Source organism: Myotis nattereri (assembly GCF_964212035.1).
Source record: "Myotis nattereri genome assembly, chromosome: 11".
Taxonomy (NCBI): Eukaryota; Metazoa; Chordata; class Mammalia; order Chiroptera; family Vespertilionidae; genus Myotis; species Myotis nattereri.
Genome location: NC_138086.1, coordinates 5078761 through 5102091, shown reverse-complemented (window position 1 = coordinate 5102091; position 23331 = coordinate 5078761). Strand labels below are relative to the sequence as shown.

At 47.7% G+C, this 23331-nt stretch overlaps 1 protein-coding gene across 10 annotated transcripts in view; it reads left to right on the top strand.

Annotated features, from left to right (window-relative positions):
* Positions 1–5294: 5294 nt before the first annotated feature.
* The window catches only part of ACTR3B (actin related protein 3B), a 63301-nt gene continuing 45264 nt past the window's right edge, over positions 5295–23331 (top strand). For 6 of the 10 annotated variants that reach the window (XM_081101708.1, XM_081101705.1, XM_081101711.1 and 3 more), the window contains exons 1-2: positions 5295–5444; positions 16830–16885. In XM_081101708.1, the coding sequence (XP_080957834.1) occupies positions 5401–5444; positions 16830–16885 (100 nt within the window). In that variant the 5' untranslated portion in view covers positions 5295–5400. Of the gene's footprint in view, positions 5445–6879; positions 6932–16829; positions 16886–23331 lie in introns of those variants that run through there. The other 4 variants (XM_081101713.1, XM_081101712.1, XM_081101714.1 and 1 more) reach the window with 3 other exon arrangements.

Sequence of the window (23331 nt, the reverse complement as noted above, 5' to 3'; positions counted from 1 at the left end):
TGTTAGGACACATAAAGGAATCAATCAATGAATGCATAAATAAGTGGAATAACAAATCAGTGTTTCTCTCTCAAATCAATAGATGCTGACTCATACACAGAGTTAGTGATTGATTTTGATTAGAGGCATAAAGAATTCCTCGCTCTGTTTTGTTGAAGGAATAAATGAAGTGAATTTGAATTGAAATTGGAAGGATGAGTGAGCTTTGAACCAAAGGATGAAAAAAACAGGGTAGGTGAAAAAGAATGTTCTAGAATCAGCGGTTGCCAACTGGTGTTCTGTGGACCACTGGTGGATCGTGAGATCCGAAAGGTTGGCGACCGCTGTTCTAGATTGAGGGCCTGCATGAAGACCTGACAACACAGAGGGTTAAGCTTCTGTCCCAGATGTGTCAAGGGACATACTGGGAGATGAGATTTGAAAGATCACTGAAAGATCACTCGAGGGCAGCTCATAGAGGACCTTGAATGTCATAATAAGGGTTTGGATAAAATTCCATAGTTTAGGGAGTCGCTGAAGGTTTGGGGGAAGGGAGGTTGACATGATGTACAAACATCTGTACTTTGGCACGATGCCTCTCAGAGCAGTATTGTTTGCCCAAGAGATGTCTTGGACAGGCAGGCGATGGAGACAGGGTAGCTAGAGGGAAGCTATTGAGCAGGTCAGCAAGAGTGACAGTGAGATAAAAAGCAAGGCTGCAGACACAAGGGACATAAGTGGTGGGATTGAATGAACAGGATTTGGCAGCCGAGAGGTAGTGGAGGGAGGGGGAGTCCAGAACCAGCAATTGCCATAGGAGGAGGCAGAAACATTGTAGAGTTGATCGAATAGGGCCAGATCGACTAACCAGTGCTTCCTTAGCAGTCTTGTGTTTTGGAGTCTGTTATCAACTCTGACACAGCCAACACACTCAGGCCAATCAAATCCAACTTGGACCGTTCTCCTCCACTGTTGCCAAGACCTCTGGGAGGTCCATTGAGTGCGATGACAGGCCCTTCCTCTTAAAGGAGAATGCCAGCTACTTTCAAAGGAACAGGGCACTAATTTTTTGGTCCTCTTTTCTCTATTTGCATCCTCATGGCAACAGAGAACACACAGATCGTTCTGCTTTCAGCGCTGCCATTGAAGATTCGCAGAGCTGCCGGGTGGTCAGTTTTTGAAGACAGCCTTTAGGTTTTGTGTTCTTTTCCCTTCTTGGCCCAGCATGACTAGTTAAATGCAGGAAATGAAGATCACATTGTCCCAGTGCTCACTGACTAAATCCCGTTAGATCGACAACCTCTAAGCACTGATTATTTTTTAAAAGTTGTCTTCACTGGCATAAAAATGCATCAAAAGGTGTTTATATAAAGTTCATCTGAGGGTGGAGCTGGGTTGTGCAACAGTCAGGATAGTAGTTATGAAACAGTCACATTATCCATCATGGAGGAGATGCTGAATTCTACACAGGAAGTGTTCCGGTTTCCATGTTTCTGCGTATTGGGTGTGGGTGGGGTGGTGCCTCCTGTATATGCCCCAACTGGGGATGGATATGTGCCCTGACAGGGAATCAAACTCTCAACATTTTGGTGCATGGGAGAACGCTCCAACCTACTGAGAGTTTCAAGCAGAGGCTAGAGGAGTGAAAGGGCATACAATGAATGAGAAAAAAATCAGTTTAATTAGGAAAATTACCAGTGAGGCAGGAACTATTTGTTGTCATTCTCCTTTTTGCTGATCAAACCCAACTCCAGTCAGGTATTGGCAGCTGTATGTTTCAGAGAACATGAGGCTCCTCTCCAGCCCAAGTGGGTGGTCCTTAAGAGTCTAAGCCAGGGGTGGGGAACCTTTTTTTTACTGCGAAGGGCCATTTGGATATTTATAACATCACTAGAGGCCTGGTACACAAAAATTTGTGCACTCGGGGGCAAGGGGGGGGGGTCCCTCAGCCCGGCCTGTGCCCTCTCTCAGTTTGAGACCCCTCGGGAGATAACGACCTGCTGGCTTAGGCCTGCTCCCAGGTGGCAGAGGGCAGGCCCAATCCCTAGGTGCAGCCCCTGGTCGGGCGCAGAGCAGGGCCGATTGGGGAGTTGGGGCACCGCCCCCTGTCATGCACAGAGCAGGGCGGATTGGGAGGTTGTGATGCCACCCTCAGTCACGCTCAGGGTAGGTCGATTGGGGGGTTGGGGCACCGCCCTCTGTCACTCTCAAGGCAGGGTCGATGGGGAGGTTGTGGGGCCACCCCCTGTCACGCACAGAGCAGGGCCAATCAGGGGGTTGGGGCGCTGCCCCCTGTCACGCACAGAGCAGGGCCCATCAGGAGGTTGAGGAGCTCCCCCCTGTCACACACAGAGCAGGGCCCATCAGGGGGTTGAGGAGCTCCCCCCTGTAACTCACAGAGTAGGGCCGATAGGGGAGTTGGGGCACCGCCCCCTGTCACACACAGAGCTGCAGGGTGATCAGGGGGTTGGGGAGCTCCCCCCTATCAGGCACAGAACAGGGCTGATGGGGGGGGGGGGTTGGGGCGCCTTCCCCTGTCAGGAACAGAGCAGGGCAGATAGGGAGGTTGTGGCCCCGCCCCCTGTCACACACAGCAGCAGGGCGATCAGGGGGTTTGGGCGCTGCCCCCTGTCACACTGATCCCGGTGCCGGGAGGCCTCGCGGCTCCGCTGATCCCCGTGCTGGGAGGCATATTACCCTTTTACTATATAGGATAGAGGCCTGGTGCACGGGTGGGGGCCAGCTGGTTTGCCCTGAAGGGTGTCCTGGAACAGGGTAGGGGTCCCCACTGGGGTGCCTGGACAGCCTGGGTGAGGGGCTGAGGGCTGTTTTCAGGCTGGTGGGTGACTGAAGCTCCCAACTGCTCCTTTATTTATTTATTTTTTTATTCTTGGCCAGCTTTAGCTCTGGCTCCAGCTCTTAGGCCTCAGCTGCTGAAAGCAGGTATCTGGTTTGTTTGGGTTCTATAATTGAAACACTGTACCAACTCCAGCTCTGAGATCCCGGCAGGCTGAAAGCAGGTTTCTGGGGTTTGTTTAGCTTCTATATTTGTAGCAATGTTTCAAACTGCAAGCTCAGAGGCCAGCAGCGGCAGGCGGGGAACGTTGGAGTCCTTCATCACTGAAGCAAGCAAGTCTCATGTTAACTTCAAGCTGCCTGGCTGCCAGCCGCCATCTTGGCTGGCAGTTAATTTGCATATCAGCCTGATTAGCCAATGGGAAGGGTAGCGGACGTATGGCTAATTACCATGTTTCTCTTTTATTAGATAGGACTTGAGGGCCATACAAAATTATCAACTTAAAAATTAACCTGCTGTTTTTGATCAAACATTTAATTAAGTCACTACCAATGCCTTGGCAGGACCAGACCAAATGATTTCATGGGCCTTATTTCACGTTCCCACCCTGGTCTAAGTCAATCACTGTATATTACTTCCCCTCATGGGTGGCTGCTTTGGCACAGGTTGTGTCCCCCAAAAAGACATGTTGAAGTCTTAACTCCTGGTACAGGGAATGTGATCTTCTCTGGAAACAAGGCCTTTGCAGTAATTAAGTTAAGATAAGGTCATTAAGGTAGACCTTAATCCAGTATGACTAGTATCCTTATAAGAAGAGAATGCCACCCTGGCCAGGTTAGAGCATCATCCTGATACGCCAATGTTTCAGGTTTTAGCCCCAGTGAGGGCACATACAAGAAGCAAACAATGAATGTATACGTAATTGGAACAACAAATTGATGGTTCTCTCTCTCAAAAAATCAATCAATAAAAAACATTAAAAAAGAGAAGGCATGCCGTGTGAAATGCAGACACACACAGCGAGAATACCATATGGCATGGAGGCAGAGACTGGAGTGATACACCTACAAGCCAAGGGACATCAGGACTGATGGCAACACCAGGAGCTGGGAAAAAGGCACGGAACAGTTCCTGCCCTAGAGCCTTCAGACCTTGATTTTTGCCTCTAACCTCCAGAACTGTGAGACAATAAATGTCTGTTGTTTTAAGCTGCCCAGTATGAGGTGCTTTGTTATGGCAGCCCCAGGACACTAATGGAGCTGGTTAATGAAATTGAGGGAAAGCAGCTAGGGACTTCTGGGAATGGGTTTTCTAGCTCTGAGGCTTATTTGACCTTAACAGGCAAATTAAGAAAAAAAAAAAAAAGGTAATGAACATGGGTTACCTAGAATGACCAACTCATCTATTATTTTCCCTAGGGGAAAACACAATGCTTTAAATACTAGCTAAGCTACATGGAAATATGTCTCCATGTAGCTCATAAAAATTAATGTCAAGAGTTTGCAACAGGGCAGAAGCAGAAAGCCGGTGGGACCGTCAGTAGCTTTATAATGAAATGTGGTAGGAGCTTGCCTGTCTGGTCCCTGGTTTCCATGAGAACTTTTGGATGATGCCATCTTTGATACTTGGGAACATTTTCCTGTAATAATCTGGGTGTGGTGTTAACTCAATCTAAGGTCATTGGTTCCTTAAGGCTGGCCTGCATTTTTTTGGTTATTTTTCTACTAGAGAAGGAATTGTGCCGTGTTCTGCTAGGTATCATAAGTCTATATATACACCAGAGGCCAGGTGCATGAATTCGTGCACGGGTGTGGTCCCTTGGCCTGGCTGGTGATCGGGCTGATCAGAGCTGTCTTACCCAGTCCTGATCAGGGCCGATTTGGGCCAGCTGGTCTGGAGGAGGAATGGCCGAGAGAGGTTGGCTGTGGGAGCGCACTGACCACCAGGGAGCAGCTCCTGTGTTGAGCGTCTGCCCCCTAGTGGTCAGTGCACATCATAGTGACTGGTCGTGGTCATAATGGTCACTTAGGCTTTTATATATATAGATATATATTCTTTATGATGAAGGTTATTCATTCACCCAGCAGACATTTGGGTCCTTTTCATGGGTGCAGCAAGTTCTGTGCACATGTATGCAATAATGGGTAAAACAGGATCCCTATCTGAGTTGGGGGAACAGACTACAAATAAACGTATATAAAAACTTGCTTCAAGTGTTGTGAACAAAAGCAATAGATTGTTGAGATAGAGAGTAAGGTGCGGGGAGGGGACAAGTTCTCTGAGAAGGTGACATCGGAGCCAGGCCACGGAAACCAGGTCACATTCACTGTTAAGTTAGCTAAAAATAGCCCCCAATCTCCAGAGCCGGAAGCTGCAGGTGTGGTCCAGGAGGCCTTGCCGCCAGCACTAGAGATGGCGGGTGGGCGTGGCCTGTCGTGACGTATGCGTGCCCGCGCCGTGATTGGCTGGCCGGAGCGGCGTCACGTGGGCGGTACCGACCATCTGGGCTCCCGCGGCGGCGCTGCGGCGGCTCCCGGGAGCGGGAGGCTCGGGGCGAGCGCGGCGCGAGGAGGGCGGCGGGTCCTCCGGGGGCTCTCGCGTGGCCGAGCGGCGCGCTGCCCGGCATGGCGGGCTCCCTGCCTCCCTGCGTGGTGGACTGCGGCACCGGGTAAGAGCCGCCGGCGCTGAGCACCTGCCCCGCGTCCGCCCGCTCTCACCTGCGCCGGGTCCTGGGTCCCGCCCACCCCCGTGCGCGTGGCAGCGGCGGCTCGCCCCGCACGCTCCCCGGGCCGGGAAGCGCCACGCGCGGAGCCCGCTCACCGTGGCCGGGAGGGCTGCGGGGCTGAAGCCGGCCCGGCTCGCTCGCCGCCCCCTCTCCGCCCGGCGGGCCTCCCCGGCCGGACAGCCTCCAGGCGGTGGCTGCAGGCCCGCCGGCGTCCCGGCTTTCTACCCACCTAACGGTGCCCCGACCTCCCGGCCCTTAAACCCGGCCCTCTTTGGGCCCGGGTGCACCCATTGCGCCTGCGGGATCTTCGCCGCTCACCCTGGCGGTGGTTCTGTCCATCCATCCATCAACCACCCATCACCGGGCACCTGATCTGCTCTCCCCAGTATTCAGTGGCTCACTAGGCTACTAAGCCCTTGCTGTAGTTTGCGTAGACTTGCCTTTTCGCTTAAAAAATGAAAAAGGCCCCATTCTGAAAAATAGAGTCTAGATTTGGGAAAGCCGGGTTGTGGTATAGGTCTTTTTTCTTTTTCCTCCTCTATTTTTGGGTGGGATTGCTTCTTTTGATGTTAAGGTATGCAAGAGCCTTCTGGGACATTTCCGGAGCTCGCTCTCGGTGGCCCAAGCTTCCTGATGTTTCGAAGGTGCTGCTGAATACGGCCAGCTGGTGGTTTAGGAATTCCAGGTGGCCTGCTTGCTTTATAGATGAAGTACTTATTAAAATGACCTGGGAGGAAATGTAGCCTCTTAAAGTATTTCAAGACAGGATTCTAATAATTTTTTTTTGTCATGAAATAGCCCATGGCATGTTCACCTTTGCCTTGATTTCTTTTCTGTACAAAAACAGGTTTAGTTTCCATGACAACCCTGTGGGGGTGTCTTTAATTTGCTGCAGTCCATCTACTGATCTCTTTTTTCCCTCTGCTAAAGGCACCAGCCATCTGGGAAAAAACTGCCTTTTTTCCTGTACTAATTCTTTTTTTTAAATAATATATTTTTACTGATTTGAGAGAGGAATGGAGAGGGAGAGAGAGATAGAAACATCAATAATGAGAGAGAATCATTGATTGGCTGCCTGCTGCATCCCTCCTACTGGGGATGGAGCTCGCAACCCAGGCATGTGCCCTTGACCAGAATCGAACCTGTGACCCTTCAGTCTGCAGGCCAATGCTCTATCCACTGAGCCAAACCGGCTAGGGCTGTACTAATTCTTTTTGACATACACGTTATACCAGAAGTATTGTGGCCCTTTATGTTAGAGGTCATTTTGCTGCCCAAAACACAGGCCAAAGTCAATATTGGTATTAACACCCCCTCAACTGTCAGCTCCCTGAGGCATCTGCTCCCCTCACAAACATTCCCTTCTCTCACAACCCAGTGTTCACCCATGCCCACCTGAGGTCTGGTGGTATCAAGAGGGAAGGCAGCAGGTAAAAATATTTTTCATTCCCACATTTGCATGTGAGATTTTTGCTTTTGTATTTCTAGTCTTGTCAAACTGTTGAAATCCAGAGCATTTCTTGGCAATACAATAATGCTCACAGGGCTTGCCACCTTTACTATTAGTAAACTGGGGACTGTACTCATCATTCTTGCTCGAAATACCTACAATGTGTGTATAGTGTTGACCTGAGGTTAAGTAATCAGTGGAACTTGGCCCCTTTGGAGCTATAACTTAAGGATATTATTATTTTATGGCCCCAAGTCATGTCATTGTCTTCAGGCTGTCATACAGTGGCAGGGAATCTTCCCAGTGGGTCTCACGTAGTCAGTCGTGGAAGTGACTGGTCACTACAAATGCCCAGTGGCCAGGGTCTGGCCAGAAGGAGCAGCCCGGAAGAGCCTACATTTACTTAAACCATATTAGTAGTTCTTATATTTCCAGAGAGCTAAAATGGTTTTTGGATTACTTTTTTTTTTTTTTTTTTTTTTTAAATATATTTTATTGATTTTTCACAGAGAGTAAGGGAGATAGAAACATCGATGAGAGAGAAACATCGACCAGCTGCCTCCTGCACACCTCCCACTGGGGATGTGCCCGCAACCCATGTACATGCCCTTGACCGGAATCGAACCTGGGACCTTTCAGTCCGCAGGCCGACGCTCCATCCACTGAGCCAAACCGGTTTCGGCTGGATTGCTTTTTACTTCAAAATAGTATAAGAAGGGGTAAATGCAGATGAAAGTAAACCAGGACCAAGGAAAAGAATGGGCCGGGTGCCCGGCCAGTGTGACTCAGTGGTATAGTATCGACCTAAGAACCAGGAGGTCACGGTTCGATTCCCAGTCAGGCCAGATGCCCAGGTTTCAGGCTCGATCTCCAGTAGGGGGTGTGCAGGAAGCAGCCGGTAATTCTCTCATTGATATTTCTATCCTTTCCTCTCTGAAATCAATAAAAAAATATTTTTAAAAATTAAGAAAAGAATGGGCCTCTTGAGTCACTGTAAGGTGTAGGCCTGTGGCTGTTGTAGTCAAGCCTCACTTTCCTGTCTGACATAATGGTAAGAGTCATTGTTATTACGTAATTCCTGTCATCAGGAAGGAAGAGAAATACCTGCTTCTCAGGTGAAAGCTTTTTCTAGTGCTAAATTCTATTTTTTTTAAAATATATTTTATTGATTTTTTACAGAGAGGAAGGGAGAGGGATAGAGAGTTAGAAACAACAATGAGAGAGAAACATCGATCAGCTGCTGGGGATGTGCCCACAACCAACGTACATGCCCTTGACCGGAATCGAACCCAGGACCCTTGAGTCTGCAGGCTGACACTCTATCCACTGAGCCAAACCAGTTAGGGCTAGTGCTAAATTCTAAAAGAAGAATTCACATTGAACTATACATGGTGGACACCAATGATTTAGTGGGCAGTGTACTATATAGTATTTTCTTTATATAGTATTTTTATAGCAAATAAATTTCACACTGGTAGCCTAGAATCTTCTAATAAACCCTGAGACAAACCTGCTGAGCACAAGTGTACTGGGGGCCAGGAATAGTATGGGCCAGGGGTCTGCTCCATCTAAAGGTAAAGTGTCGTTTAGCAGGGATGGGGAACTTTGTTTTCTGCCAAGGGCTATTTGGGTATTTATCCTATCACTCACAGGGCATACAAAAATTATCAGCTTAAAAATCAGCCTGCTTTATGTGGTCAAACAATAAACTCACCCTAATGCCTTGGCAGGGCCAGACCAAATGATTTTGAGGGCCTTATATGGCCCGACATTCCCACCCCTGATTTAAAAGAATTACTAGGAGGCAAAGTTTTCAGAGAATATCCACAAATACTAGTCTCACTTCTCATAACCAGACTTTTTTAATGAAGATTTTTGTATTTTTTAAACTTATTTTGAAAAAATTTCTGATCTAATGAAAAACTGCAAAAAGTATATAAAAAACTGCCTGTTCTTCATCCAGTTGTACCAACTATTAACAGTTGCTTTTCATTCTCTGTATTTCTATCTGTATTATTATTTTTCTGAACTGTTGAGTGTAAAGTACAGATAACCCCGTGGTTTTATACCAACATGCTTCAAGGTATACTTTCTGAGAACAAGGAACTTATATTAGCATAGACTAATGGTCAGAACCAGAAAGTTTAACATTATCTACTTGTTATCTAATAGGCAGTCTGGGTTCACGGGCATGACTCCATGTCTGTCTCATGGATCCTCACCTCTCCTTCGTCTCGCATCATACATTCTGTTCGGTTATCATCTTGACTTTTTAGTCTCTTGTCGTTTTAGTCTGGTTTAACTGGACCAGTTGCTTAGCCTTTTTCTGTCTTTCAAGACATTGACACTTTTGGGGCCCAGTTCTTAGTGTATCCCATCAGAAGGCTTTTCCTCCCCTCAGTTCTATTGCGATGTAATTGACACAAAACGTGTAAGTTTAAGGTGTACAATATGTTGATTTGATATTGTAAATATATTTGCAAAGTGGTTATCACCATAGTGTTAGCTAACACCTCCATCATGACACATAATTACCATTTGTTTTCTGTGATGAGAGCATTTAAGATCTACTTTCTTAGCATCTTTCAAGTATATAAGACAGTGCCGTTAACTACAATCACTGTGCTGTCCATTAGATTTCCAGAACTCATTGGTCTAATCAGAAGGCTTAAGATAGTGATTTGCCTTGTTCTTGATAGGTTCACTTGGATTATTTGGATACGGTGATGTCCACTGGATTTCTTCACTGTCTGGTTGCTATTTCCCCTTTGTTGTTAATGTCATTCGTGGAGAGATACCTGGTTCTTCCTTAAACTTTCACCCACTGTTTCAATATCCATTGGTGATTCTTGCCCTAAGTCAGTGGTTCTCAACCTTCCTAATGCCGCAACCCTTTAATACAGTTCCTCATGTTGTGGTCACCCCCAACCATAAAATTATTTTTGTTGCTACTTCATAACTGTAATTTTGCTACTGTTATGAATCGTCATGTAAATATCTGATATGCAGGATGTATTTTCATGGTTACAAATTGAACATAATTAAAGCATAGTGATTAATCACAAAACAATATGTAATTATATATGTGTTTTTCGATGGTCTTAGGCGACCCCTGTGAAAGGGTCGTTTGACCCCCAAAGGGGTTGCGACCCACAGGTTGAGAACCGCTGTCCTAAGTGATTATTACAGGATGATTGCAAAATTGTGATTAAAAACACACACACAAAACTCTACTATTACCTACATTTGTTAACCTTTTACTATAAGGAAGCACTTCATAGCCCCCATTTTCTATTATTTTTAAAAATGATTTTATTGATTATTAGAGAGAGGAAGGGAGAGGGATAGAGAGATAGAAACATCAATGAAAGAATCATTGATCAGCTGCCTCCGGCACGCACCCCTATTGGGGATCCAGTCCGCAATCTGAGCATGTGCCCTGACCGGGAGTCACACTGGTGACCTCTTGGTTCCTGGGTCAATGCTCAATTGCTGAGCCACACTGTCCGGGCACCCCCATTTATTAATTTATCATCTGCATGGCTTATTATTTTATTCATAAGGTTATAATCCATTATGTAATTCTTATATATTCAATGGATTATTATCTGTTGTTGCTATTATTTTTTGATGCTTAAATTGTTTCAGATTTGGCCAACAGAGACCCATTCAACCTTTTCTGGTTCTTTAGACATGTCCATATATATGTATTTTGAGCATTTTGTTATTATCAAAAGACTGCGTGATTGCCTGTGCAATGCATACATCTTGTATTTTTAGCTGGAGTATCTCTGGGTTATACTTTCAGAAGTGGGATTTCTGGGTCAAAGAGTAAATGCATAATGTAATTTTGCCTGACAGTGTCAAATCCCACTCAGCAGTGTGCTAGTGGAGCCACAGCAATGTGTGTACTGTTTTGCAACTATTTTCAAACCATATTATGCATCTGTATATGCCAGTAACATAAATCTGCTTCATTTTTTGGTGTATGGAATGATGCTTCAACCAACGAAGCCACCTGGCCAGGGCTTGCTTCGTTTTTGATGATTGTGTAACATTTTAGTGAATGATTCTATTTATTTAATATGTCCTCTATTTGATGGCATTTGAGTGTTCCCAGTTTTTGTTGTTGTTGTTCTTTTGTTATTGTAATACTGTAGTGACCATTCTTGTGCATATCTTTGTACACATGTAAAAGTGCTTCTGTGAGGTAAATTCCTAGAAACATGCTATTTGGACCTAGGGCATCCTATGTAATAAAAGGTAATATGCAAATTGACCAAACGGTGGAACGACTGGTTGCTATGACACACACTGACCACCAGTGGGAAGACGCTTAATGCAGGAAGCCAGCTCAAAGCTGGAGAGCTCAGCCAGAAGCCAGCTCAAGGCTGGTGAGCGCAGTGGTGGTGGCAGGATCCTCTCCCGCCTCCATGGCAGTGCTAAGGATGTCTGACTGGTGGCTTGAGGGCTCCTGGACTGCGAGAGGGATGTCCGCCTGCTGGCTTAGGCCCGCTCCCAAGCCAGCAGGTGGACATCCCCCGAGGGCTCCTGGACTGCGAGAGGGCTCAGGCTGGGCTGAGGGACACCCCCCTCGCCCCCAGTGCAAGAATCTCATGCACTGGGTTTCCAGTATGCATATAAACTATTTGGACCATATGGTACATGCATTTAAAATTTTGACTGGTAGAATGAAGCTTCCTTTTGTAATGACTCTTCAACCTTTACTATGCCCAGGTATAATTTTCTACTATCTTCTTCAGAATTGGCCAGATTTTTAATGGTTTTGCATTAAACTTAGTGGTAGGTGAATTTAGTGATATTTGATGTTTCTTTTAAAACTGTTGACTCTTGCTTGGCTGGTGTGGCACAGTGGTTGAGTGTCAACCTATGAACCAGGAGGTCAGGGTTTGATTCCTGGTCAGGGCACATGCCCGGATTGTGCGCTCAATCCCCAGTGTGGGGTGTGCAGGAGCCAGCCAAACAGTGATTGTCTCTTGTTGACTAGTGTTCCGGTGCATGGATTCGTGCACATTGAAAGGAAAGTAATTAGAAGAATTATTTTAATATTGCTGTTCGCCCTTTCTCTATAATAGAAGTGTCAACCAAATTCACGATCGACAATGACAGATGGAAACACACACATGCGATTGACGCCAGCGAGAGCTTTATATGTATTGCACATGCGCAAGTCAACTTAGCCATATATATATATATATATATATATATATATATATATGTTTCTATCTCTTTCTCCCTCTCCCTTCCTCTCTAAAATCAATAATAAAAATATATAAAAAAAAGTTAAAAAAAAGAAAACTATTGACTCTTCCTATTTAAGATATGTCTCCATTTATTTATTTATTTATTTTTAAAAATATATTTTATTGATTTTTTACAGAGAGGAAGGGAGAGAGATAGAGAGTTAGAAACATCGATGGGAGAGAAACATCGATCAGCTGCCTCCTGCACATCTCCTACTGGGGATGTGCCAGCAACCCAGGTACATGCCCCTGACCGGAATCGAACCTGGGACCCTTCAATCCGCAAGCCGACGCTCTATCCACTGAGCCAAACCGGTTTCGGCATATGTCCCCATTTATTTGCCTACTTGTACACTATACAGTTTATTTGTAAGGACAGTGTTACTCGGTGTTTATTGTGAATGGGATTCTGACCCAGTGTGTATTCTGGTCTGTTGCTTAGGTAGGAAAACCGTGGACTTTTGTCCTTTCACTAAGTACCTGGTCATCTTACTGAGTTCCTGTTGTTTTTAGTTTTTTCATTTAATTCCTTATATATTTCAGGTCTATAATTATGACTTACAAATAAGTTTTTGTCTCCTTCCCAACATTATTTCTTTTATTTAGTTTCTGATTTGTATTATCTACTTCTCCCCAAACAGTGTTAAATGAGAGCAATGATAGTGGGTCTCCTTGGCTTAATTCTGATTTTAATAGGGATGATTCTAGTTTTTCACTATTATTTGAGCCTGTTTTTTTAATTTTAAGTTTTTTACTACTAATGGTTGCAATAAATGGTGTCTTGTTTCCGTAAATGGTGTCTTGAACACACTCTGTGTTTGAGTTGTGTTTTTCTTGTCGTTTTGTGTCCTGTTCTGTGTATAGCTGAGCCACTTTGTTGTCGGGTCATCTCTACTGGGTGTGCCAGGCTCGCATGGGGCTGCCCTCCTAGGAGTTATGAGAATGCACACTTGTCAGGTATGTTTGCAGTGTTCCAGTTAATAGCTTCTCATGGAAGTTTGAGATGAGCCTGTGCTGATGAAGATTTTATTAACATTTTAAATGTGGGCCTAAAAGTGCTCTGGCCCACTGCTGCAGTCTGACCCTTTGCTGATGGTTTCAGGGCACAAAACTTTGGGATGGAGATGAGACCCAGTTGTGGAAGGGCATTGGTGTCACACCACTTGGTTCACCACTTGTCCATTGAATTTCTACCACTACACACATTGGCGTGTCTGTGGTGTAGAGTGGTTTGCAGAGTGGTGTGTGACTCGGGACACAGAACAAACTTAAAATGACTCCCCTTCCCCCAAATTTAACTGAAATATTTCAAACATACAGAAAAATAATAGTAAAAACGATAACATATAGATAGCACAGTTTGAGTGCTCTTTCCCTGTATTTATGTATTTTTATATATTAACTCACTAATTCCAGCAGATAGATTGTATTATCCTTATTTTACAGACAAAGAAACTGAGATTATAGGTAGTTAAGTAACTTGCCTAAAGTTACATTTTGGTGAATCACAGCTGGGATTTGAACCCAGGCAGTCTGGTGCCAGAGTACATGGTCTTAACTAATACAATACACTCTGTTGCCTTTCAGAAATACAAAAAGTATTATCATATACATGGATGATATTTAGCACCTAATTTTAACAAATGTTGACATTTTACTATATTTGTTTTCAGTTAAAAAAAACCCCATTGCAAAAAAACAAGTGTTTTCTCATCCTTGAGGAATTGTATTAGACCAGCGGTTCTCAACCTGTGGGTCGCGACCCCTTTGGGGTGGAACGACCCTTTCACAGGGGTCACCTAAGACCATAGGAAAACACACATATAATTTACATATTGTTTTTGTGATTAATCACTATGCTTTAATTATGTTCAATTTGTAACAATGAAAATACATCCTGCCTTTCAGATATTTACATTACAATTCATAACAGTCAACGAAAATAATTTTATGGTTGGGGGTCACCACAACATGAGGAACTGTATTAAAGGGTCACGGCATTAGGAAGGTTGAGAACCACTGTTCTAGACACTATCTTTGGTCTTTTCCGGACCCATCAAATTGCTTTTCAGCATTGCCCTTTCCAACACCGCCCTCCCTCAGCACTGTGGCGTGATTACTTTTTCTTCTGTCTGGTAAGCACTCATTCAGCAGGCATTTTTGGAATATCTGTGCAGTGGTAGAAATTCAGTGGACACGCCAATGTGTGTAGTGGTAGAAATTCAATGGACAAGTGGTGAACCAAGTGGTGTGACACCAATGCCCTTCCACAACTGGGTCTCATCGCCATCCCAAAGTTTTGTGCCCTGAAACCATCAGCAAAGGGTCAGACTGCAGCAGTGGGCCAGAGCACTTTTAGGCCCAAGGCCAGGCACTGTGCAGGGTGGAGACACAGTCAAGAAAAAGGCCCTGTTTTGGTCATGATACAAGTCAGGATCTTAACAGCATGGAAATGTAGACTTACTTTAGTGCAAGGGGTTGTTCAAAACACAGGCTTGGAAGCGCTGATTTTAGTGTTTGCTGGCCTGCTTGTTAGACCCTGTAGGCTTCCTTAGCCCTGGGTCAGTAATTTAGTTTATTTATATTTATTGTCTGCAGTAAACTCCAGCGAGATGGTTGAATTGGATATGGTCTAGAATTGTTGCAGTTCAGTATGTGTTGACTTCCTTCTGGAAAGCCCTCGGCTCTGTATTGGCTTTGAATCCACCCTGTGGGTCTTGTGGGCCATGGGATGAGGAACTGGTGGGTACACGTGTACTTGGGTAATTCATGGAAATTGGAAGGACCCTCAGGTGGGTCTCAGGGCCTGGGCCAAGCTGTTGTGACACCAAGCCCTCTGATCCTGGGATACTGAACAGTAAGGTGTGATTTAAGTGGAGCTGACTTGCTTTTTTTATTTTTTCATCTTCATTCTGTTTTGAAAATAGTAAAATTAGCTGTTAACGTAAAAAAAACATTGAAACCTGTAAAGAATTTTTGTGAGTTTATTTGAGCCAAACTGTTGACATATGCCGGGAAGCAGAACCTCAACGAATTGAGATAATGCTTCGGAGAATGGCGGGTTACATCTGTATTTATATATTGCAATCAAAGGAAGGGACATAGGTGGGTTACATGAAATTCATTGGTGATAGACTAGAGAGGCGGGAGAAAGCAAAGCAGGGAAACCCCAGCGATTGGATAAAAAGTAAAATGATAGACAAATATTTAGGTGGGTACAGGAACAATTAACATGATAATAATGAAGGAACTTGTGGTATCTGTCTTGGCACCCAGCACATTAGGTTGTGCCCCAAGGGGTCTGGAAAAGGGAAGTTACAAGTTACCCAGACATTTCAAGGGCATGTTATTATAGATGCAAAAAGATATGCTAGTATAGGCTCAGTTAAGGTAAAGGTTGACCTTTTCAGTGAAGATACTGGCCTAGGACATAACTACCCACCATAACAGCTTTTAGTGAAAGTTTAATTTCAGACCATCCTTTGTTAAGGTCTCTGAGTTTGCAAGACCGCCATGCAGGCCTGCCCTGAACTTGTCAGGTTAGCATGTGGCCCCTTTCGTCCACAAAACATATATTAAAAATATATTTAAAAATCATTAATTTATTAGAATTTGGAATGTATTACTATATCAAAAAATTAGTATCAAGCATCTTGAAAGAATTTGTAAAATGGAATGAATTAATAAAGTCACTTTCAGCACTGCCATCAAGTGTTTTACTCATATGCATCACTACAGAATGGAGGTCACTGCCCAGACCCCACTGTTCATTCAGCAGCCTGATCAGGACGGGAACAGGGGCCGCATATTGAGATTTGGGTTTTTTCCTGCTCACTGGCTGTTGGGCTTTGGGCAGCTTAATAAACTCATTAGTGCCTCAGTTTTCTCATCTGCAAAATAGTGATAATATTTACTTTCTTCACAGGGTTTTTTTTGTAAAGACTGAAAGAGGGTAGAAGCACTCTTAAAGTTATTAGGGACACATAAATGTAATCCTACTTAATAAAAGAGTAATATGCAAATTAACCCTCACTCTGCGACAAAGATGGTGGTGCCCATAGCGGCCGGGGCAGGATGCTGGCAGCATCACCCCGGCAACGTGAGCCCAGCAGGCAAGTGCGCCCTCAGGCAGCACCCAGCAGGGCCTGCTTGGCGGTCACCGTGGCGACCCTGGAGCAGGCAAGTGGGGCCTGCAGGCAGCACCCAGCACGACCTGCTTGCCCACCCCTGTGGTGTGGAGCAGGCAGGCCCTGCAGAGAGCAGAGAACCACGGGGAGTGGGCCCAAGCCGTCAGTAGGACATCCCCTGAGGGCTCCCGAATTGGAGAGGGTGCAGATCGGGCTGAGGGACACCCCCCCTGCATGAATTTCGTGCACCAGGCCTCTAGTTTATAAATATATGCATACAGAGTCTTTCCAACAGAAACAAGCATACTATTTTACGTTTTTGTAACTGCTCGCTTGTCCAAAATTAGTGTGATTCTCAGTCATAAATTTTTTTAATTTCAAGGGAATATTTTGAGCCACGGTATTCTCGGACTTGGAGAGCTTATAGTAAGTGGGATGTAGAAGAGAGTATCGTTTTCTAAACGTGTCGATGACTTTGTGCTTTTAGGTATACCAAGCTTGGCTACGCAGGCAACACTGAGCCCCAGTTCATTGTCCCTTCATGTAAGTAAAGCTCCTCTTTTGAGTGTATAATAGATTGTTTCTCAGAATTGTTCTAAGTGTTCTAATTATGTTTTGTAAGGTATACCTGCCATCTTCATGTAGAACTTGTCCTGGTTCCTGGGGAGGGTTATTTATTTTGACACCTAGTTCCTGAATATTGCTATTGGCTGCAGGTGTGACCTAACACCACCCCCCCCCACCCCCCCAACTTTCTGACAGTCCTTTGTCATTGTCATTGAAGTTTCAGCTATGGTGGTTGGTAGGGGCTGTGCAATTCTAAATGTCTGAATTATTTAGAAGTGTATGTGTCGCTTGAAGAATAATTTGTAATTTTTAAGTCAGTGCAGTGTTATTAACTTAGCCACGTTGTGGGCTGAATATCCATTGTACTCACTGTTCACTCTATTGAAAGACTTTTTTTTGAAATGAGAGGCCTGATGGCTGTTTTACTGTGTTCAGAAGTGTTCTTCTTTTGTTTAAATTTTAGTCAGTAGAAAATGGTAGACTGAAAAGGGCATGCTCTCACAGTTCGGCAGCAGTGCCTCCCACCCCCTCTCCGTTTCCCATGGGAGTCTCCAGGCTTGGGTTGGTTGTTGAGAGGGTAGAATTAGTCTCCGAAATGATTTAAATTCTGGAGATAGTTTACCAAAGAGTGAAGTGTAACCCAGCTGGTGTGGCTCAGTGGTTGAGCGCCGACCTATGAACCAGGAGGTCATGGTTCGATTCCCAGTTAGGGCACATGCTTGGGTTGCAGGCTCCATCCCCAGTGTGGGGTGTGCAAGAGGCGGCCGATCAGTGGTTCTCTCTCATCTTTGATGTTTCCACCTCTCTCCCTCACCCTTCCTCTCTGAAATCATTAAAAATATGTTAAAAAAAAAAAAAAGAGTGAGGTGTGTCAGTGAAGTGAAACTCTGCCTCCTAAGTGTGGCTCTGGTACGAGAAGCTGTGACCTTAGAATCCGAGCTGCTCTGGGGCCGGTGACATGGTGATGACAGGCTCTCCTGACCCGTGCGGGGCATGGACAGCTGAGGAGGCGGGAGAAGGAGCCGGCTGAGTGTTTACTCAAGGGAAGACCAAAGGCGTTCTGGTGAACATGGGCCCTTGAGAACATTTTCTTCACCCCATTCCGTGGCGGCATGTCCTCGACAACAGGTCTGCTGCACCCTCGTTTTAAACCCACAATTTGGTGTATAGTTGATATCCCAGAGTGGGGTCTCCAAGTCCAAGGTCAGTGCCATCAGCGATGGTTTCCGGTGAGGTGTCTTCTCATTGTGTTCTTGCGTGACCTTTTCTCTCTCCATGGCTGACAGAGCTCTGGTGTCTCTAACTCTTCCTTTTTTTTTTTTTTTTTTTAAAATCCTCACCCAAGGACATGCTTTTATTTTTTATTTTTATTTTTTAATCATTATTTTATTTATTTATTTAAATCTTTATTGTTGAAAATATTACATAGGTCCCTTTCCCTCCCCCCTCCAGCCTGCCCCTCCTCCCCCACCCCCCACCCCAGGGCCTTCAACATCCTATTGGCTGTGTCCATGGGTTATGCATATGTGCCTACAAGGTCTTTGGCTGATCACCTCCCACCCTCCCCCATCTTCCCTCTGAGATTCCTCACTCTGTTCTGTGCTTCCATGCCTCTGGATCCACTCCGTTCATCAGTTTATTTTGTTCATTAGATTCCACATATGAGTGAGATCAGGTGATGATTGTCTTTCTCTGACTGGCTTATTTCGTTCAGCATAATACTCTCCAGGTCCCTCCATGATGCCTCAAAGGGTAAGAGAGCCTTCTTTCTACCCCTGCATAATATTCCATGGTGCCATAACTTTTTTTTATCCACTTGTCTAATGATGGGAACTTGGGCTGTTTCCAGATCTTAGCTATTGTAAATTGTGCTGCTATGAACATAGGGGTGCATATATCCTCTCTGATTGGCATTTCGGGTTTCTTAGGATGTGTTCCTAGAAGTGGGATCACTGGGTCAATGGCAGTTCCATGTTTAATTTTTTGAGGAAACTCCATACTGTTTTCCAAAATGGCTGCATCAGTCTGCATTCCCACCAGCAGTAACTAGGGTTCCCTTTTCTCCACATCCCCACCAGCACTTAGGACATGCTTTTACTGTATTTAGAGAGAGAAAGAGGGTTAGGGGGAGAGAGAGAAAAAAAATCGATGTGAGAATGAACATTGATTGCCCTGACGGGGGATTGAAGCAGCACCTGGGTGTGAACCCTGACTGGGAATTGTATCTGTGACTTTTCAGTGTGGGGATGACACTCCAACCAACTGAGCCACACTGGCCAGGACTCTCTTCTTCTTCTTTTCTTAAAAATATTTTTATTGATTTCAGAGAAGAAGGGAGAAGGAGAGAGATCAATGATGAGAAACATCAATGATGAGAGAGAATCATCATTCAGCTGCCTCCTGCACGCCCCCTAATAGGGATTGAGCCTACAACCCAGGCATATGCCCTGACCTCCTGGTTCATAGGTCGAAGCTCAGTCACTCGGCCACACAGGCTGGGCTCTTCCTCTTCTTATAAGGACACCAGTCCTATTGGATCAGGGCCCCAACCTCATGAGCTCATGTGACTGTGTTGCCTCCTTATAGGCCTCATCTTCGAATGCTGTCACTTTGGGGGTCAGGGCTTCAGCATACAGCATTAGAGGGACAGTTCAGTCAGAGCAGTTGGCACTGTGCAGGATACATCAGTCTTTTGTGAATGTTGTTACTGTGAATGCCTCAGAACTTGACCATGTCATGCCAGATTGATAAATTGGCCTTTCTGGCTTTTTAGAGCAGATTAGATTTGAACCTTGGTAAGTACAGCAGCTCTGAAAGGCTGACCTCACACCTGTGCTTTAAAGCTTTGGTCTTTGTTTTATTTTTTGTCACATGTCTCCCTCCCTCCCTCCCTCTCTCCCTCCCTCCCTCCCTCCCTCCCTCCCTCCCTCCCTCCCTCCCTCCCTCCCTCCCTTCTTTTAAAATTGATTTCAGAGAGGAAGGGAGAGGGAGAAAGATAGAAACATCAATGATGAGAGAGAATCATTGATTGGCTGACTCTTGCACACCCTCTACTGGGGATCAAGCCCGCAACCTGGGCACGTGCCCTTGATCGGAATCGAACCTGGGACCCTTCAGTCTGCAGGCTGACGCTCTATCCACTGAGCCAAACCAGCTAGTGCTAAAGCTTTGGCCTTGAGTGCAGCATTTTGTTGTGGGCGTCATGTAACCTGTCATCATTGGTGGGGAGGGGAACTGAATCCTGTTGTTAGGGGGATTTTGCTCACTGTCAGGAGGCGGGGACTCTCAGATTGGTGCTGCAGAGCGTTTGCAGTGGCAGAAGCTGGAGAGAGGCTAAAACGTCAGGAGTGGGAATGAAAGAAGAGCTATCCTGTTGGCTGAACTGTTGCCAGAGAGAGCAGCATAGGAGGCAGGTAGGTGTTTGGACAGAGAAGGTGCTGGGGCAGGTAGGGAGGGACCTTGCTTACTTGGGCCCGTGGCCCACTGCTGTGTTAGTGCTGGAGCTGAACTGTTCGGTTCCAGAGGCTCTGTTCACAGACCAAGGCCAAGACCCATGTGCTGAAGTGCGTGCAGAGGGAAGGGTGGAGTGGGTGTGCGGGTGTGTGGAGGGTGCCGGGACCAGGCTTTCTGACCAGGGGTGCACAGGCGAGGCCCTGGTGTGGGGGATGGCAGCACTCCGATAGTTTCTGAAATCACAACTCCGAGTGGACGATGGAGGATGTGGAACCACAGAGAGGCCCTGGTGATGAAGGATTTCGAACCGCCTTCGGAAGGAGTTTTCATTTGTATACCAGGGATTTTCAGATTGGCTCTGCGAGGTCTGGCTTGCCTGAGCCTCTGTGCAGAACTTTAAGTTGTCGGAGAATATTGGGAATCACTGACAAGAGAGGGCGCGTGTGTGTGCGTGTGTGTGCGTGCGTGTGTGTGTGTGTGTGTGTGTGGCGATCACAAGCATAGAAGGCAGGGTGGGGCAGGAGAAAAAGTGCAGCTCAGACATTTGGTGTCTGAAGAGTTTGGTGTAAAGGTCCAGTCGGCACTGGGGACAGGTTAGGTGCTCTGGGGGAAGCCTGGACTCGAGACAGAGGCTGAGCCCAGAGATGGTTTTCTTTTTAAAAAATTAGAGGTCTTTAAAGTCTTTATTTTGACAAAAAAACAAACAAAAACCCACCCATGTACCAGCACCCCGACTGAATAAATGTTAGTGGGATTTCACCTTGTGAACACCGGAACACAAGCATGTGTCAGTGCGAGTGCCAGCCTCTCCTGTTCCCCTGTCCTTCCCCTGTCCTTCCCCTGTCCTTCCCCTGTCCTCCCCCTGCCCTTCCCCTGTCCTCCCCTGTCCTCCCCTGTCCTCCCCCTGTCCTCCCCCTGTCCTTCCCTGTCCTTCCCTGCCCTCCCCCTGTCCTCCCCCTGTCCTTCCCTGTCCTTCCCTGCCCTCCCCCTGTCCTCCCCCTGTCCTTCCCTGTCCTTCCCTGCCCTCCCCCTGTCCTCCCCCTGTCCTTCCCTGTCCTTCCCTGTCCTTCCCCTGTCCTCCCCCTGTCCTTCCCTGTCCTCCCCCTGTCCTCCCCCTGTCCTACCCCGTCCTCCCCCTGTCCTTCCCCTGTCCTCCCCCTGTCCTCCCCCTGTCCTTCCCTGTCCTTCACTGTCCTTCCCCTGTCCTCCCCCTGTCCTTCCCTGTCCTTCCCCTGTCCTCCCCCGTCCTCCCCCTGTCCTTCCCCTGTCCTCCCCCTGTCCTCCCCCTGTCCTTCCCTGTCCTTCCCTGTCCTTCCCCTGTCCTCCCCCTGTCCTCCCCCTGTCCTCCCCCTGTCCTTCCCTGTCCTTCCCTGTCCTTCCCCTGTCCTCCCCCTGTCCTTCCCTGTCCTTCCCCTGTCCTCCCCCGTCCTCCCCCTGTCCTTCCCCTGTCCTCCCCCTGTCCTCCCCCTGTCCTTCCCTGTCCTCCCCTGTCCTCCCCTGTCCTCCCCCTGTCCTCCCCTGTCCTCCCCCTGTCCTTCCCTGTCCTTCCCCTGTCCTCCCCTGTCCTTCCCCTGTCCTTCCACTGTCCTTCCCTGCCCTCCCCCTGTCCTCCCCTGTCCTTCCCCTGTCCTTCCCCTGTCCTTCCCCTGTCCTTCCCCTGTCCTTCCCCTGTCCTCCCCTGTCCTCCCCCTGTCCTCCCCTGTCCTCCCCCTGTCCTCCCCTGTCCTCCCCCTGTCCTCCCCCTGTCCTTCCCTGTCCTCCCCCTGTCCTTCCCTGTCCTCCCCCTGTCCTTCCCTGTCCTTCCCTGTCCTCCCCCTGTCCTCCCCCTGTCCTTCCCCTGTCCTCCCCCTGTCCTCCCCCTGTCCTTCCCTGTCCTTCCCTGTCCTTCCCCTGTCCTCCCCCTGTCCTCCCCTGTCCTCCCCCTGTCCTTCCCTGTCCTTCCCTGTCCTTCCCCTGTCCTTCCCTGTCCTCCCCCTGTCCTTCCCTGTCCTCCCCTGTCCTCCCCTGTCCTCCCCCTGTCCTCCCCTGTCCTCACCCTGTCCTTTCCTGTCCTTCCCCTGTCCTTCCCTGTACTCCCCCTGTCCTTCCCTGTCCTTCCCCTGTCCTTCCCCTGTCCTCCCCCTGTCCTTCCCCTGTCCTCCCCCTGTCCTTCCCCTGTCCTCCCCCTGTCCTTCCCTGTCCTCCCCCTGTCCTCCCCCTGTCCTTCCCCTGTCCTTCCCCTGTCCTCCCCCTGTCCTCCCCCTGTCCTTCCCTGTCCTTCCCCTGTCCTTCCCCTGTCCTTCCCTGTCCTTCCCCTGTCCTCCCCCTGTCCTTCCCCTGTCCTCCCCCTGTCCTCCCCCTGTCCTCCCCCTGTCCTTCCCTGTCCTTCCCCTGTCCTCCCCCTGTCCTCCCCTGTCCTCCCCCTGTCCTCCCCTGTCCTCCCCATGTCCTTCCCTGTCCTCCCCTGTCCTTCCCTGTCCTCCCCTGTCCTCCCCCTGTCCTCCCCCTGTCCTCCCCCTGTCCTCCCCCTGTCCTTCCCTGTCCTCCCCTGTCCTTCCCTGTCCTCCCCTGTCTGTCCCCCTGTCCTTCCCCTGTCCTCCCCCTGTCCTCCCCTGTCCTCCCCCTGTCCTCCCCTGTCCTCCCCCTGTCCTCCCCTGTCCTCCCCCTGTCCTTCCCTGTCCTCCCCTGTCCTTCCCTGTCCTCCCCTGTCCTCCCCTGTCCTCCCCCTGTCCTCCCCCTGTCCTTCCCCTGTCCTCCCCTGTCCTCCCCCTGTCCTCCCCTGTCCTCCCCCTGTCCTCCCCCTGTCCTTCCCTGTCCTCCCCCTGTCCTCCCCCTGTCCTCCCCCTGTCCTTCCCTGTCCTCCCCTGTCCTTCCCTGTCCTCCCCTGTCTGTCCCCCTGTCCTTCCCCTGTCCTCCCCCTGTCCTTCCCCTGTCCTTCCCCTGTCCTTCCCTGTCCTTCCCTGTCCTTCCCCTGTCCTCCCCCTGTCCTT